Here is an 11,651-nt window from a genome sequence, read left to right on the forward strand (position 1 = left end):
TCTTTCAACACCTCCTTCAACTCCTTTGCAACAAATCTGGTTTTAAAACAAATGGCTAAAACTGTCTACACTCTGTATCAAAAGTACCCCATGACTCCTTTAAATACACTGGATATCTCTCACCTGCAGTAATTCTGCCCTCTCCCCTGGCCAAACATCACTTGCATCAGCTGTGAGGTGGTTTGGTTATTCACACTGCACTTCCAAATGCACAGGCCCAGCCAGCAGCCACTGCTCTGCAGAGCTGCCAGTGCCTAATTGCTTCTGGCAATGGCAACTGACTTTCTTAGGCTTTTTTTCTTCCTTCTCCCTCCTCAACTGGCATTTCAGGGCAGTAGCTTTCATAATACATTAGCTTAATGCACTCTGAGCTTGACCACAGCCTCCATTCCCACTGCTGCCTGAACCACACATGGTCCTTGAACTCAGCATCCAGTATGAATGATTTAGACAGATGAATAAATAAGCCTCTAAATATCCATGTCCTTGCAGCAGCAAAACCAGATGAAACCCATTGTTCAGGGCAGCCTATTGCTGCAGACACTGAGCTGGTGAGCAGATGGATTCACATTCACAGAATGTGGGGGCATGGCTCAGGAAAGAGAAGGGTAACTCACTTGAGCAGAGTTTCAAGGACATGTGGACTCTGCCACAGTCCCCTTCTAGTGACAGCACAGCCAGTGTAAGAGGCAGAGTCTGTCACCACAGTGTGGTTCATTTTTACTCAGCAGAAGGCTCAGTTCATCTGAAAGGAGGAGAAACAATAGATGATTGTGTAACAAGCAATTCATTCTGATAGTCAATCTTGCTGCTTTTGAAAAGCCCTGCTGGATGACAGCTCTTTCTGCTTTGTCAGACCTGAAAACGGTCTCAGACTGAAACAAACCCTTCCTGTCCTGTTGTTCCAGGCATTTTCCGTGGGTTTGAGGCAAAGGAGGTCAAAGTGAAGCACACCAGGGAAATCACAAGGCTGAGGTGCCTCTGAGCCTGCTGGCTGCCTGATGTGCCTAAACATCCAACCCAAAACAATCCATCTTCACCCCAGATGAACACTCAAAATGGTTCACTGTGTACCTTCAGAACATCGTGCTGCACCTCCCAAACAGCCTCTGCATTTCTGGCAGGCATCTCAGACAATTCCAGGTAAAATGGCATGGAATTCCCAGCAATTATCCTTGTGGGAGTTCCTGTCTGGGAGTGGGTTGTTTTGCTTCTTTGTTTGCTGGTTTTTTTAAGGGTGTTGTTTGTTTGTTGCTTTGTTGGTTTTGGGGTTTTTCTTAGAGTTAATAAAATGATAAAAGCAGCTGCTAAGCAATAATACTTTGTGGTGCCAAGGGTAGTCCTTGTGTAAATTGAAACAACCTTTATTGGTATTGGACTGGTTACACAGTCATTGCAAATGTCAAACAGAAAAATGATGCAAAGGGAAAAAATAATTTATTAGGAAATTTATTGGAGTAATTGGTCCTGGTAATAATTGTCATATTAATTGTCATATGTAAGTAACTGGTGATATCTTCCATAAATCTGTTTAATTCCTAATCTAGTCCAAAGTTGCCCTAATGATTTTAAACCTCTATGAAGTTGCTCCAGTTTACACTCTTTTGTATCTTCTTCCCTGCACCTGTTTTTACCAGTTCAGCACAATTCTCCTCTACCACTGGCTGTGATGTCACCACTTTTTGGACATATGAAAATTCTCTACAGTTCCTGCAACATAAAATTCCCGTTTTACCTTTCACCACTTCACTGGCTCCACTTTGAAGGTCACTCTAACCCAAACACCTCATGTCCCACAAGGTAATGCTGTGCTTTGTGTGCTGCCAGCTGTTGTGGAACTGGGGAAGCTACTTTGGGATCTGGCCTTTGTGAGAATACCAGAAACCCACAGTGGTGTTTTGTTAGCCTCGGGGATTCAGACTGTAAACTGTAAAACATTCCATGGGCAGGTCCAATTTCCTTTGGACTGAGAAGCAGTGGGGTACAATGATGGTTAAAAAATGGGTGTGCAAACCTATCCCAGGTGTAGCAAGTGCAGGTTATATGTTTTGTGAATTCAGATGATACAAATGTCCCATCTGTTCTCAAAGGGAGCTGTAAAATAATCCCCAAAATGATGAAGATTAAAAACATGTCAGTGTTCTTTTGAGGAAGAGAGTGAGGCACAGCCAGCAGGCAGGGACAGGGGCATCACACACTGACTGAGCAAATAATGAGCTTTCAGTTCTTCGCAATGAAAATTCTTTTGAGACTGATTGTTTCACTGCTGGAAAAATGCATTACTTCCCAGGGTGATCCTTCTGTCCCAGTACATGCAGCCAAAAGGTATTTTGTCTTCAAAGCATGTTTTAAAACTAAAATTGATTTGAAACCCGTTTTTCCTACGGTTGACAGGGAGCTAAGAAGCCTCTCTCAGAAGAGCCCTTTCTGGTTCTTCACCTGTTCCCATCAGAGAGGGCCATGCAATGGGGTGCAGGGTTTGGATTCTAAATCAGCCCACAATTGATGGATTTAGCAAGTGGAAACTGGTAACTTGGGAACATCAAAATGGCCACGTCAAATTTAGGCTAAGGGGCAGTATTATATAGATGTGACGCAAAAAAATTGACCCACAAGTTGAAAACGAATCTGCATCATATTAAAATACAGTAATAAAAGGTTATATTTTGCAGCTAGTTTTTCTGTGTCAGTAATACCAATTTTTTTAGCCACACATCCCCTGAATTGTGTCTCTGCTGAAGTGGGTACCCAGTTCTCAAAACAGCCAGTGAGTGATATTGAATGAACCACTCATGGCCCAGGCTGGGTTGATGTTTGAGGCTCTGCATCTGTGATCTAGAGGAGCATGACATAGAAACCTGTGCCAAACACAATATAAGGAAGACAATTCTCATCTCTGGCGACTTCATGTGTCCACCAGTTCCTCAGTACTTTTGCACTGATGGCAATTAGAGGAAAGTACAATAACCTTAAACCAGAGCACAGACCCAGGATGTCATTTCTGTACTACTACAGTACCTTGATACCACCTTTATCCCTGCATTTTACCACATTGTCCTTGGCTGTATTTGGGAATCATAATTTCAAAATCTAGAGAAAAGTTCTTGTTTTTACCTCTACAGATGCTGCAGCTCTTCTTAGGAGTTGCAGATCTTATGTCTCCAACTTTAGGAACATTTCCAATTTACAGCTTGCTTCATGCAGTAGAAACGTGTTTGTTTGTTTGGTGGGTTTTTTTTGTGTGTTTTTTTTTTTTTTTTTTTTTTTTTTACATCAGAACCACAGAAAAAAGCTCTGAATTAAGGGATTTTTTCTATTTTTAGCTATCAGGTTTTCAGATATCTTTCAGACTGATTAATAGGATCAAGTGGCAAAAGTGCAGTTTCCACTCGTTTCCATTTAGGATTGTACTGTTCTAAAAGGAAAGTATTTTATAAAATTTTCTGTGTAGTTAAAAAGCATTGGTGATATTTTGATTTTGTGCTCTCCCTAAACACCTGGGCATTTCTGGTTGGGATTGCTGCTCAGAGATGTGCTGTTCAGCCAGAGCACCCAGCAGGATGCACTGGAACTGTTTTCAGTGTACTATTAAATGTCCCACATTCTTTCTAAAGGAACATCTGATTCCACAAATGTGTTTACTGTGAGGAGAGTGATCATTAGTGCAGTTTGATGTACTCTTCAAATGATGCACAAAAATCACCCCAAATAGCTCCTCCTTTTTGCTCCTCTTTGCAGAGTGTGTGTTCCTCCCTTAGCACCAAGTTCCAGGCCAAACCAGAAATCTCTGGATTCACATTTCTCTCTGGATGTGTCTCTGAGGCAGAGCTGGAATTTACAGTGACTAGATATTGTTGGGCTACTTGTCAACATGGCTGCTGCAATAATGCAGCAATTTGTCATAAAATAAAATAAAATAAAATAAAATAAAATAAAATAAAATAAAATCCCACAGTTAATTTACCTCTCAGAGCTTTTATTGTCTGGTCAAGGCAGCAGGGCTTTACCCTTTCTCTGCTGCCCAGGGAGTGAGGGTCCTGTGGTTCCCTGTGTAACCACTGCCCTTGGAGCAAGTTTCAGGGCAATACATTGAGGTGACAACAAGGAAACCTGGTTTGAAAATTTCTAGAAACACATCATTTTTAATCGAACCATAAAAACCATTGCAGGTTCTCAGTAAGTGGAAAGAGAATTCAGAGAAATCTCTTTTGTTAGCAAGAGTCAGTGGCAGGGAATGGGCAGACACCAACCCAGCAGCCAGGAGAGCCAGGCTTTCTCCTTAAGTTCCTGTGCAATTTAAAGCAATTGACTTTTCTGCCAGCCCTTTTTTCCTCTGCCCACCTTCTGTTTCTAGATACCCGTCATCTGAAAGGACGTGGGCAGTTGTTTTGTGCAGAACCTAGAGTGATTAGGTTTCAGTTCTAGTGGGGCTTCTAAGTAGAAGTAATCTTGTAGCAATTTTGCAGCTAAATCAAAATAAAGCTGGATGCCGAAAACCTGTGAAGATCAGATGCTTACAGAGCTGCTTTTCTTAAACCACAAAACTAATAAAGATTACTTGTCAATGAAGGAAAAAACAGTTGCTGAAAGAAAAATCCTTATTTTAAAGACGGAAAGAGAAGGATTAACATGCTTGCAACTAAAAAGTGCAATTAAAAGATAAGAAACTTAGAATTAAAGAGCCCACAGAAACAAAGTGTCATAGAAGAACCATTTGCATTAAGAGTAGACAGAGATCATGGGGCTTTGGCTGGAATGTCCTTTAGTGAATTATCTTCACACAGGTTCTTGAGGACTGTAGGCTTCCCTATGTCATATAATGTAATTTGAAAAAAGATAAAAGTCAGGGGTATTTCAGGAAGTTCCAGCAAGAAATGTATTAAGTCTTGGAGCTAAAATCCCAGATTGCATAAATACTGTCAAAGCCAGCTGAATTGCTTCTGCCAGCTCTGAGCTGGAGGCCAAGTCTTCAAAACATCTGAGGACAGAGACTGTAAGGAAGCTCCAGAGAGGAGTCCACCTCTCCTGGAGAGATGCTCTGCATAAAGATATCTGGACATGTGCCTGAACACAGCTCAAACAAGAACTAAACCAAAGCTCCCCTCTGAGAGGTTTCTTGACAGAGCTGCTTGTAGTGGCTTGATGAGATCCTCTCCAAAAACCAAAGCATCATTTTATTTATTTGCTAGAGAGAAAGTTTGGCTAGACTCTGCATGTTTGCAATGCAGGTGCATGGGAACTATGCAGCTATTATTTCCTAATCTATTATTTCGAGTGGAGAATTGTGAGTTGGGAGAAGCTGCTTGAAATGAAAGCATTAAGTTAGTGGGCACAATGGAAATGATTGAATTGGAGTTGTCAGCCTACATCCTCATACAGGAGGATGAGAAACGTCAGGCTTGGAGAGAAATGGATCCCTTCCCAGTGCAGATCCCATTTAAAAGGTGAAGAAATTATTCTTCATGTAACAGATGATTTCAAGCCATCATAAAGTAAATTGATGGCAGAAAGATGCTGGCTATTACTTAGTAGAGGAGAGGAACAAAGGATTCCAAGGTGTTGTTCTGGAGGCATTTGAGCATCCTTCCCTCCTGCCCAGCTGGAGTCATTAAAACATGAAGTGCAATGTGGAAAACTGTAGAGAGGTATGGGGCAAGCTCTTAAGGAAAAGGAGATGGGAACCTCTTTGCCAGCTTCAGAAAACATCCACACTTGGAGAAGAAACAGAATTAAGGAAGAAAAGAGCAGATTATTCTGAGGATTCAATTTTGCTGTGCACTTGAGAGGGGGCAACTGCAGTGCATGTCCCTCAGTGTCTGGCACCACAGACCTATGGGGTTATCTGGCATTTTTGATAATGGGTGGTGCATGTAGGTGCTTTGATCACTGACATTTCTTAAGGCATCCCACAAGTGCAAGGGGATGCTGTGCACAAGTCTGGCTGCAGATCTCTCAGGCTCTCTCTTAAACTCCTGGCATCCTGGACCTCCCCAAGCCAGCAGCTCCCACCAAAGCTGGGAACAATCTCCTGTCTTTCTGTATGTCTCAAATCTGGGACGGCCAGGAGAACTCCTGGAGGTGCTTGCACAGACCCCAAATCACCCAGTCTATTCCCTGGTTTGGACTGAGGCACTGGGCTCTGTGCCTGGGCATGCGCAGTTTTGTTCCTGCTGATGTGCTTCCTGTCATTGGGAATTGCGTTTGTGCCTCAGACAACTGCACTAAACTGGCTGAGTTTGGAGTGGGAAAAAGACAGGATTTGCCTTCAAGAGCTGCAGAGTCCCAGTGGAGAGGGCATTTTATTCTTGCTGTGTGCAGAAAGATTTACTTGTTTATGAGTAGAAGTTTATTCACCCTTTCACCATCGTCCTGGGGTCTCAGGGTGCAGCTCTCAGTGCTGGAGTCACTAGCAGCACAGCTGGCAGCCAGCTGTGCCCTTCTGCTGTCCCTGAGCCAGATGCTGAGGGACAGCCTCCAAGGTGCTTCTACTGATTCCAGGATGAAGATTTTCTGCACTTTTCCCTTCTAGAGGTGTCTGCTGGGCTTGTCTTTGGTGGGATTTTGTGCACAGAGAGCCACAGTAGGAATGCTTCTGTTCCTTCTGGGTTTGGTGAGAGAATTCTGTTTAGTTAGGACAAGTCTGTAGACTCTCTAAAGATTCTAAGATAGGAATCCTAGTGCTGGATTTGGAAATGCTGTTTGTATATTTTAAAGCTTTGGTTTTCATCATTCATACCTGCAAATGAACATTTTACATATCTCTGGACATTCCTTGTGCTCTTATATATAAAAGCAGGGATGTAGTTGAATTGGACTATCCTATAACATTAGAAAACATAGAGACACTAAATAGCTGGAGATAACTGTCTTTTTATAATACCCCATATGTATTGGCAATCTGCATAATTGATTGAATAATCAGTTGGTTTGATTGCTTTTACTTGTGTCTACAACCAATTTCCTCAGAGATATATCTCAGAAGTGCTGGGAAGGAGGTGGAAGAGGCAGGCACATGCAGAAAGGGAAGGCAGCTTGTATAGAACAATTTTTCTGCCTTTTTACTTCTCTGACAGTTTTTGGACCCCTTCATTTAAGCATTTGAAACACTGACTGAGGTTCATGACTGCTGATTAATAGTTTATATTCATTGTCATTATCTTCTAGAGATAAATCTAACTTTTTATTCTGAAAACCAACCAACCATCAACCACAGCTTACTAATACCCAGAAACACTTTGCAAAGAAAATCCAATCTTTCTCTCAGAAAGCAACATCTAAAGCAAAGTCAAAACAAATTCTATTTCTGACTAGGAAGTTCTGTTAAACTCTGACCCTGTCAGCCCACCTTGGCTCTGTGTTGTTGAAGTCACTGGGCTCCATCCCTGAGTATTCTCTTTCCTGGACTTTGCTTGGGTGACTTTTCCCCTTTGTCCTGGACTAGAGCAGGACTCCCCAGGCTCAGCTGACTCTGCATGGGCAGAGCTGCACTCCTGGGCCTTTGCCCTTGCTTAGGAAATTGAGTGTTTGGGCACAAACAGGTCTGGTACCTGGCCTGCAGGAGCTCTGTAGAGGCCAGTGTGGCGTCTCCTTCCGGGGTACTTCCAAACAGCTCAGCCTAAATCCGGCCTCTCCGCATTTGCTGTAAAAGCATCCCATGAGCCACGGCTTCACTTGTGGCTAATGCCACCTGTGCTGTGTTTGTGCTATCTGTTCCTGTCAGTGGAACATTTCAGAGCCCAGGCATTACAGGAATTAAAGCTGAGAGCCCTTCTGGAGAGGGCCAGAGTGTCAGGCCTGGCTGAGCTGGACTCAGTTATGGCTGAAGGAAAACCTCTTAATTTTGTAGGTACCTGTGGAAATGAGAGCAATCCTCAGACTCCTCTGAACTGGTTGCTGCAATTGTTCTATTACAGAACTCTGCTGATCTAAACCCAATGCAATACAAAGCTGTCCTGCAGTGAAGTGCTGGGAAACATCACTTTGTGCATTATGTAAACCCAACGTTTCTGGGGGAAAATAATCTCAGCATTCTTTTTGCAATATTGACCTGTGACAACACCAGCACAGCACAGGGATTTTCTTGCCAAGTCCACGGGCAGCTCACTAACAAACGAAGGGACTGCCAATGCAGCTGTACCAATATCCACATTTTTGTACTGCTATTATGCATTTCTGTGACTTGGGTGATGCCAAGCTGGGCATCTATGAGGCAGCAGCTACTGATTTTGCAGTTGCTCTTCAGCCCAGCTTTAATGTGGTGTTTTGGAGGAGTTTAAGGAATTAACAGACAATCTGAAAGACAGCGCTTGGCATTTACTTGGTTTTGCACTGTCTTCACCTTTACCAACCAAACTCTGCTCTCAATTACCAAAGTTATCTTAGGGATAGATCCTAAAAATCCCTACTGTGGCCAGAAGCTGGTTCTGACTCTATGAATAATTTCTCCAAGTTTGCTGTCACAATAGGTTGTGACAGCAAACATTAAAATGGGTGTGATTTCCAGTCTGTAAATGATTGTTAGCTGTCTTTGTGTTCCTCCATGTATGTTCCAAAGTAAATTAAGGGAACTTCTTGTCTGCTCTTCCTTTAAACCGCACCTTTAATTGTAGGATTTCTCAGCCATGATGGGCATGAATGGTGTTACAAAGTCACAGTCTGATTATAACATTCCAGCACAGCTTTTCTTGAGCTGCAACCCTCGCTCCAAGAGGGCTCTTGGTGGGTTTAATTGTGGTGTATTTTTTCCATCCAAGACACTGGACATGCTGCCCTGCTTCCCTGTGTGCATGTGGTTTTCTGCCAAAATAGGACCAGTGACATGAGGATAATTGGCTCCTATAATGCTGCATTTCCTTTTCAAAAAACCTTCATGTAATAACTACAAAAGGCAATCATAAAAAGGAGAGCAGAAGGAAGTCAAATGTCAGGAATTGTTTTATTTCAATGACTGGAAGTAATTTTTAGCCGCATTTGTTTCACTAGTGAGTGCCAAAATGATATAAATTTTGACTGATGTCAGTGTGCTCCATTTGTCAGTTTGCTAGTTTGCTGTTGTGGGAGAAAATGCTGAAAGGAAGATTTTAAAAAAAATAAAATATTGAAGTACTTGTACCTGACAATAAATGTTTTGGTCTTTTATTTCAGACAATTCTGTCATTTCTGGGAGTTTGGTCTGCCTAAAGAGGACAAGGTTAAGGACATTTCTGTTAACTCAGTTTTTTCTCAGTCAGGAAGCTAGTTGCTTTTTACTGGATTGATGTTTATCTGCTAGAGAACTTGAAATATATTATTTCTGCAGCTGTACATGACTGCAAAGCATGCCAATAATACAGTTAAAAAAAAAAAAAAGAAAAAGAGATTACTTACGGAGATTGGAATAATTGCTGCCTATCCCAATACTGATGGAGCTTCCAGAGATGAGAGGAAGATGGAAGAAAATAACTAAAAAGGGAAAAATGAAGAGAAAGGTCCTTAATAGCAGTTTGGTTTCGTTTGATACCAGATGTGAGTTGAAGGCACGTTGAGTTAAGGTTCACCTGCTCTCTCTGGGCAGGATTGCACATCTCAGACCCTGAGTGCACACACAGATGTAGCTCAAGTGGGGGGAAAACGCCAAACAAGCCATTGCTTCATACTTCTAGGAATCCCTCCTGTTCAGGAAATGATATTAATGCCTCTCAGATTCTAAATCCCACGTATAAATAACAATGTGTTATATAAATATGCTAATTATTGTTAAGTCATTCACCAGTCTCTGAAACAGGCACCTACCACTGTAAAACCAAATAAGTTCCCTGGTTTGTGCGAGTGCAGCTTGAATGCATCAGGCATGTGTGTGCCAAACTGGGTTGGAATAAATTTAGTCTAAAATCTGATACACATACTCCCCCTATGCACTTAGGCTTTAATATTTATAACTTGCTCTTCAAAGATTTATATTTACAGGCAACAAAATGCACACGAGTAAAACGTGTCCTAAATAACCAAATCTTTAGATTTCTGAAAAGATGAGCTCGTTTGCTAATGCAGACGGGGATTTAAAGCCTGATTCCCGAGAGTCACTCGCAGTGTCACAGACTTGGGCTCGGGGTCTCGCCGCTGCCCTGCCCTGCCCTGCCCGGCCGGGAAGGGGCTGCTCCCTTCTCGGGAGGGGGCCCGGCCCACACAAACTTTCGGGCAGGGTCCCTTGGGCTGTGGGATCCCCGCACTCCGCACCCGCGGCTGGGCGGCAACCCACGGGCTCCCGCGGCCCTTCAGAGCTGCCCCAGCCGGGATCGGCCCCTCAGAGCTGCCTCAGCCGGGATCGTTCCCTCAGAGCCTGCCCCAGCCGGGATCGGCCCCTCAGAGCTGCCCCAGCCGGGATCGGCCCCTCAGAGCCTGCCCCAGCCGGGATCGGCCCCTCAGAGCTGCCCCTCCCGGGATCGGCCCCTCAGAGCCTGCCCCAGCCGGGATCGGCCCCTCAGAGCTGCCCCTCCCGGGATCGCCCTCAGAGCCTGCCCCACGGGGGATCGGCCCCTCAGAGCTGCCCCTCCCGGGATCGGCCCCTCAGAGCCCGCCTCAGCCGGCACGGCTCCTGCTTTACCCCGGCACCGCTCCTGCTTTGCCCCGGCACGGCTCGGCCCCTGCCTTTTACCCCCGGCTCACGCCTTTCCCCAGCTTGGTTCCTTCCTTACCCCGGCTCGGCTCAGCTCTTGCCATTACCCGGCTCGGTTCAGGCTCTGCCTTTCCCCATCTCAGCCCCTGCCTCTCCCCAGCCCGCCCCAGCTCCCGCTTCCCCTCAGCCCGGTTCAGCTCCAGCCCCTGCCTTTCCCCATCCCGGCTCAGCCCCTGCCTTCCCCCGGCTGCTGCCTTTGCCCATCCCGGCTCAGCCCGTACCTCCCCCCATGCCGCCCTGCCCTGCCTTACCCCAGCCCGCCGCCGTGCCCGCTGTCTCCATCCGCCCCCGCCGCGGCTCCCCGGGGGCCGGCGGGGCCCCGCCGCCTCCTGCCGTGCGCGGGGCCGGAGCGGGGCCGGGCCGGAGCCGGCGGCCCCGGGCTGGGGGCCGGGGGGCGGGTGACCCCCGCCCCGCGGGCAGGGCCGCACATGGCGGGGGCAGCGCGGGGGGGCCCGGGGCCGCACACGCCGGGGCTGACCCCGCCGCTCATCCCTCCTGCGGCAGCGCCCGGCAGCGGCGGGCGGCGGTACCGGGGCTGCTGCGGGGATTCGCTGCCTGCATGCGGAGCTGGAGGCGGATAGCGGCTCCGGAAAGCCGAGTCCAGCCCAGCGCTTGGGCTGGAAGGGAGGGACTGCCTGGAGTAAACCCACGGGGATGGACGGGGTTATCCGGCTGTGCGGAGGATATAATTCCGTGGGGCTGGGTGGGGGCTAGCAGGAAGATGTAGTCGTGTAGTCCAAGCGAGAGCTAAATCCACTTTACAGTAGTAACATTTACCTGTTACCAGGGGTCTTGGGGACGTTTCTCACTGTGCTTGATAAATGCCCTAGTGCTGGATACAGGGGAACCAGGGCTGCAGCAGGTACTGAAGAGAATGAGCTTTCATAACTGGTTGTTTACCTCTAGGAAAAGCATCATTAGCTTTTTAGGTAAAGAATGTGTGAAATGAGGCCCCTTTGGGGTTTTTCACGATCCAAGTTCCACGGGCAGTTTCTGT

General features: G+C 45.9%; 1 protein-coding gene across 1 annotated transcript in view; it reads right to left on the reverse strand.

The window, feature by feature from the left end:
• BEAN1 (brain expressed associated with NEDD4 1) overlaps positions 1 to 11,011 on the reverse strand; it is a 51,856-nt gene extending 40,845 nt beyond the window's left edge. Inside the window, exons 1-2 of the mRNA XM_084215155.1 lie at positions 10,906 to 11,011; positions 9,367 to 9,441 (exon numbers count right to left, since the gene is read on the reverse strand). Coding sequence (XP_084071281.1) covers positions 9,367 to 9,441; positions 10,906 to 10,936 — 106 coding nt within the window. The 5' untranslated portion in view covers positions 10,937 to 11,011. The remainder of the gene's footprint in view (positions 1 to 9,366; positions 9,442 to 10,905) is intronic.
• Positions 11,012 to 11,651: the final 640 nt, after the last annotated feature.

This window comes from Fringilla coelebs, assembly GCF_963513975.1.
Source record: "Fringilla coelebs genome assembly, chromosome: 14".
Classification (NCBI taxonomy): Eukaryota; Metazoa; Chordata; class Aves; order Passeriformes; family Fringillidae; genus Fringilla; species Fringilla coelebs.